This window comes from Lygodium microphyllum, chromosome 8, assembly GCF_053477565.2.
Source record: "Lygodium microphyllum isolate KBCC chromosome 8, Lygodium_microphyllum_v1.1.10, whole genome shotgun sequence".
NCBI classification, from domain to species: Eukaryota; Viridiplantae; Streptophyta; class Polypodiopsida; order Schizaeales; family Lygodiaceae; genus Lygodium; species Lygodium microphyllum.
This window is the reverse complement of record NC_141142.1, coordinates 7,021,788-7,027,846: the sequence shown is the minus strand read 5'-3', so window position 1 is coordinate 7,027,846 and position 6,059 is coordinate 7,021,788. Positions and strand designations below refer to the sequence as shown.

Sequence of the window (6,059 nt, the reverse complement as noted above, 5' to 3'; positions counted from 1 at the left end):
TCTCTCTCTCTCTCTCTCTCGCTCTCCTCCTCTCTTTCCCTTCCCCCCTTTTCTTCCCTTCCTCTCTCCTTGTTTTTTGTCTCTCCCCCTCTTCTTTTTTTTTTCTTTCTTTTTCTTCTTCTTCTTCTTCTCTCTCTCTCTCTCATTTTTTTCCCTTTTTTCCTTCTTGCTCTGTGTGTTCTCCCTCCCTCTCTTCCTCTTCTTCTCTCTTTAAATTTTTTTCTCTCTATAATTCTCTCTCTTTCTCTCTCTCCCCCTTTTTTTGCCCTCTCTCACTCTCTCTTTTAATTTTTTTTCATATTATCTTTTAAATTTTATATTTCCTCTCTCTATAATTTTCACTCTCTTCCTTTCCCTTTCTCTATCTCAAAGTATGACTTTTAAAAGTATTTAATTAAAAAAGTTAAAATTAAAAGTTCAATCTAACTAAAAAAAAGAGAGAAAAGAGAAAATTTTAAAAAATATTTTATTTCAAGAGAAGGAAAAAATAATTTAAATTAAAAACAAATAATATTACTAAAAGAAAAGGAGAAAAAAGAGAGAAACTTTTGATTTAAATAGGAAGAGAAAGAGTTTAATTAAAAAACGGAGAGGAAAGAAAGAAGAAATTAACATGAGAAAAATGAGGTTTTAATTTTAAAAAAAGATTTGAAAAAAAAAATGGGAAAGCCTTCTAAAAATTTGAAGCTTCTACAACCACAATAATAGAATAATAAAATATAATAGAAGGTTTATGTGACATGGAAGGTTCCACGTCGTAGCCTTGGCACACGATGCCTCACAACCGCCGATCAATCCGGCCGCCGCTTCGTCCTCTTCCGGTGCCCTTTTATTACGAAACGAAACAACAATATAACGCAAAGTTTAAACGAGAAGAGAGGCAGGCGACATCGACAAGAGTTTTTCGATTCTTCAATGGGCGATCAGGAGGACGAACACCTCCTTTCAAGCCTCGGCGTCACCACCGCCAAACCTGAGGACATCGAACGGGATGTGATCGCTTCAGTAAGCTCATGCCCTCTTACCATGTTTTAGGGTTTCTCTTTTTTTGGGCCTCTGATTGCGATTGAAATGTGTGTATTGCGTTTCACTGATCTACGGACCACACCAATGCCTATCTGCACATACCTTTCATGTTGATATAGTTGTGTCGCTTTCTGATTCAGGTGGAGCAGAAAAGTCGGGGGATAAAGGAACAGGATGCTGTGGCACAGGAGGATGAAGAGATCAAACTCGAGACTCAGGAGAATGGCGACAACTGCAGCCATCATGAGTTGCAGCTTCTTAGCCGTCTTAATGCAGTAGATCATGAAATAGATGCTGTGGCAGCCGGTCTGGATAGTTTACAGCAGCAAGAGAGTCCCGAGGCTAGTTTACAGGACGAAGGTAATGAAGATCCTGGTGGGAAAAAAGCTGCAGATTCACGAGACATTGAAAGCCGGCAGCTTCTCCGGGCATTAGGAGAAGAGCGATTACAAAGCCTGAGGAAGAAGAGAAAGGTGCTTGCAAGGAAGCTGGAGTTATTGAGTACGCGTCAAGAAGCTACTCCATCAACATCTAATGAAACTGACGAGGACACTAAGGCAACGAATTTTCCAAGACACAAGAAATCTGGAGATAAAGGTCAAAAGACGGTGGTTATCTTGGATGATGATGAGTTTGATGCAGCGTTTGATGCAACATCAGGCTATGTTGAAACTGTATTGTGCGCTCCTCCTCATTAGTTTGTACTGTCGAACAATTTTCTCCAGCTACTAACTGTTATAAACATGTTTGTAATAGAGTGCTTATACTCTTGTGGATTTGTTTGGTTATGGGATAATAGCCAATTTACATCTTCTTATCATTGTGAATGACAATGTACAGGAAAGGGACCGGCTCATACGTACAGGTGTTGTCACTCCTTTTGATCGGCTAAAGGGTTTTGAGCGCCGGGTGGAGAGAGTACCCCCAACTGATGCATCTGAACGCCAGGCTAGAGCCTCCATTTCAAATGTTGTTGCTTCAATGGCTGCCATTGCAAAATCCAGGCCAACAACCAAGTTGGTGGATCCATCCGAGCTACCAAAATTGGCACCACCTACGCTCGAGTATCGCAGGATCCGGAAAATCCAAAAACCAGTTATCCATAGAGAAATTTCTGAGAAGACTTCAGGCAATCAGTCAAGGAAAGTAGTGAAAAGAAAGAGACCCATGCCTGAGATGAAATGGAGGAAGCGACAGAAATCTGATAGTGATGGTGAAGTAAGTTGTCATGAAGTTGAGGTGGAAGAAGTCAGTATTGGTGAGCTAAAATAGGAAAGTTTCGTTCTTCTGCATTTGATGTCGCTCAGCATGTATGGATGTATGCACGCATGGCTTGTCATGCCTAACCTAGTTTCAATTTATTGAAGCAGGCAGTGGAGATGATGTGGAAAAGAATAATAATTGTCTGAGCTCCAAACTTCCACGAAGAAAATCAAACAGGAAGGAGGATCCAGAGCTGCAGGTCTTGGATGAAGAGGATATACTACTGGAAGGTGGATTGCGCATTCCTGCCAGAATATATGACAACTTGTTTGACTACCAGAAAACAGGAGTTAAGTGGCTGTGGGAACTGCACTGCCAAAGAGCTGGTGGAATCATAGCTGATGAAATGGGTCTGGGAAAGACTATTCAGGTGGTGGCATTTCTTGCTGCTTTGCATCATAGTGGACTTTACAGGCCAAGCATAGTGATCTGCCCTGTCACACTTTTAAGGCAGTGGAAGCGAGAGGTGCGCAAGTGGTATGACCATTTTGAAGTGGAGATTTTGCATGATTCTGCAGCAACATCAGGCCCTAAAAGCTCCTCCAGATCCAAAGCAAAAGGAGCAGAGATTTCTGACACTGATGATGAAGAAATTGAAGAAAATGAAAGTGAGGATGTGAAGGAAGCTTCGAAACGCGCAAGGAGGTGGGATACCCTTATCAAGCATCTGGTGGAAAGCAACTCCGGGATCTTAGTGACTACCTATGAACAGCTACGAATTTTAAGAGGAAAGCTGCTTGATGTTGAATGGGGCTATGCAGTGTTGGATGAGGGACATCGAATAAGAAATCCTGATGCTGAAATAACTCTTGTTTGCAAACAGTTGCGGACTGTTCATCGAATCATAATGACTGGTGCTCCCATTCAGAACAAGCTTACTGAATTGTGGTCCCTTTTTGACTTTGTTTTTCCTGGTAAATTAGGTGTTCTACCAATATTTCAGGCTCAATTTGCCTTGCCTATTGCAATTGGTGGCTATGTGAATGCCACCCCACTTCAAGTGTCAACAGCATATAAATGTGCTGTTGTCCTTCGAGATTTAATCATGCCATACTTGCTTAGACGGTTGAAGTCTGATGTAAATGCCCAGCTTCCCAAAAAAACAGAGCATGTTTTGTTTTGCAGCTTATCAGCAGAACAACGTTCAGCATATCGTGCATTTTTGGCCAGTTCAGAAGTGGAGCAAATTTTTGATGGAAATAGAAATTCGTTATATGGCATAGATATTTTACGCAAAATATGTAATCATCCAGATTTATTGGAAAGGGAACATAGTGCAAATCACCCAGACTATGGGAATCCTGAAAGAAGTGGCAAACTAAAGGTGGTTTCACAAGTTCTAGATTTATGGAAGATTCAAGGGCACAAAGTTCTTATTTTTTCACAAACTCAGCAGATGCTTGACATTATTGAGAATTACATTCTAAGCAAAGAGTACATTTACAGGAGAATGGATGGTTCCACTCCAATCAAGCAACGAATGGCCTTAATTGACGAGTTTAATGAATCAACTCATGTTTTTGTTTTTATCCTCACCACAAAAGTGGGGGGTTTGGGAACTAACCTCATTGGTGCTAACAAGGTCATTATCTTTGACCCAGATTGGAATCCATCGACTGATATGCAGGTGAGCCCATTCTCAAAGTAAGTCTGTGTCTTTTGTGGTATCTGGTGGTTTGGTTCTTCCCAAAAATCCAGTTTTTGGTTAACAGTACATCTTATCTGTTGTCCATTGATAGGCAAGAGAACGAGCATGGCGGATTGGCCAAACACGAGATGTTACCATATACCGTTTGATAACTCGCGGTACAATTGAAGAAAAAGTTTATCATAGGCAGATATACAAGCACTTTTTAACAAACAAAATACTGAGGGATCCACAGCAAAGACGCATTTTTAAGGCCAGAGATATGCGAGATCTTTTCACTTTAAATGAGGAAAAGCATGAAACAAAAACAGAGACCTCAACATTGTTTGCAAACTTAGGAGATATTGAACTGAGCAACCAAGTTGAGAACACTCAAGGTTCTGGAAATTCAAGGAATGGCTTTAAGCATCCTCAAGTAAACAACAATCATGCTGCAAGCCTAAGCGCCACAAAAAATGAGGCAGAGAGTGGAGATACTAATGGGACTCATGAGGATGAGGCAGGAATTTTGAAATGCCTTTTCGAAGCTAATGGGATTCATGTGAGTGTCTGAAATGGTTCAATCCTGTATGTTGTTCAGATTGTAAAGATTTTTGAAAGTCTCATTCAGTTTGGTCTTCACCTTTTTTGGGTTTCTGCAGTCTGCTCTGAATCATGATGCTATAGAGAGTATGAATGAGCTGGAGAAGATGAAGATGGATAATGAATCTGCCAGGGTAGCCCAACAAGCTGCAACTGCAGTTTTGCAGTCCCGAATGCAGAGAAGTGTGGATAATGTTGCTGTCCCTACATGGACTGGTCGCTCAGGTACTGCTGGTGCTCCAGTAGAAATACGACGGAGATTTGGTTCAATGACCAATTCTCGTTTCACTTCATCAACTTCCTCGGTCAATGCTAGAAGTCAAGGGTCAGACATATCAAGTGGAAGGGCAAGCACTAATATGAATGTGGTGGCAGGCGTTGCTGGCAGCTCTGTTGGCAGAGCCTTACGGTCGACAGATGTCCTTGCCCGTCTCAGGGAAGGGCGTCTGGGTTTGGAAACAGGCGATTCAAGCTCCTGGTCAAATGGTGCTGTCAATGGCCAGACAGGAGATGGTAGAGGTGGATCTATGGCTTTGGATTTTGAAACTCTTTCGAGGGAGCTGCGTGCATTTATACAACAAAATGGTGGAAGTGTTTCTTCAACTCTTCTCGTGGGGCACTTCAAGCCTGTGGTACCAGTGGATGGAGCTCCTGCATTTCGACAAGTTCTGAAGGAGATAGCGACTTTAAAGAAAGAGGGTCCAGATGCAAGGTGGGTCCTAAAAGCAGAGAACTAACCAACACTGTGGTAGGATTCCTCTACCACACCCCAGGGTATGTGGGGTGAAGATGTACATAGCAATTGGCTGGCTTAAGCAACCCCACCTTGTTTAGTTTTGGATCTATGAGTTAGCAAATTGTAAAGGAGCTCTTTATCAATTTGACTTCAGCACGACCTGCATAGAAAAGGCTCGGCAATTTTGGATCATAGCTGAATCTGCTTGGACCTTATCCTTGAAGCAATTACTTTTCAATGTGGTGTATTGCTAAACTGTTGGAAACATTTTCCAGTTCAAATCCACTCATGGAACATTTGTTCAGCACAAAACCATACACCACAAGTATATAAGTGCATATATTAATGTGTACTGATTGGATGAATGACAAGTGGTTACATGGAAATGCCTCATGAAAGTTAAAAAGTGATGCTAATAATCACCAATTGCAAATAACATCATGTTAGCAGTCATGATTTGTCATCTCTTGCTTGCGAGTCTCAGCCTGAGTTAGATGAGGACTTTAGGAGCTCTAACATGTTTTTCTCATATGGAGGAGGCAGCCCTATTTGAGCATGCATTATAGTACATTTCCTTCAATAGTCGGGTTTCTGTGTGCATTCCTAGGGCAGTTTTTGCATTTTCCAGTCAGTCTCCACTTGTTGGAAATTGTTCATTTTCATCAGGATTTTTCTGTGCACATCTGGCATTTTCCCCATCATTTTCGCCATATTTTAGGCCCTGGAGTGTAGCTGGCCAGTTCTTACAATTTGTGCTTGTATATTTGGTACTCCTACTTGGGGGACACATTCTTTAGTTTTCCA

General features: G+C 41.5%; 1 protein-coding gene across 1 annotated transcript; it reads left to right on the top strand.

Annotated features, from left to right (window-relative positions):
- The first annotated feature begins 843 nt into the window (after positions 1 to 843).
- CHR8 (chromatin remodeling 8) lies at positions 844 to 5,647 on the top strand. Its single transcript, XM_087682530.1, has 6 exons — positions 844 to 1,005; positions 1,167 to 1,700; positions 1,867 to 2,284; positions 2,397 to 3,916; positions 4,029 to 4,478; positions 4,579 to 5,647. The coding sequence occupies exons 1-6, from the start codon at positions 916 to 918 to the stop codon at positions 5,254 to 5,256; spliced, it is 3,690 nt and encodes a 1,229-aa protein (XP_087538656.1). The 5' UTR covers positions 844 to 915; the 3' UTR covers positions 5,257 to 5,647.
- The last annotated feature ends 412 nt before the right edge of the window (positions 5,648 to 6,059 follow it).

Excerpts from the sequence above, each read along its gene's own strand:
- CHR8 (XM_087682530.1), top strand. The coding sequence starts at position 916 with ATGGGCGATCAGGAGGACGAACACCTCCTTTCAAGCCTCGGCGTCACC. Across the intron at positions 1,701-1,866 it reads CATCAGGCTATGTTGAAACT|GAAAGGGACCGGCTCATACG; the intron begins GTATTGTGCGCT and ends GACAATGTACAG. Across the intron at positions 2,285-2,396 it reads GGTGGAAGAAGTCAGTATTG|GCAGTGGAGATGATGTGGAA; the intron begins GTGAGCTAAAAT and ends TTATTGAAGCAG.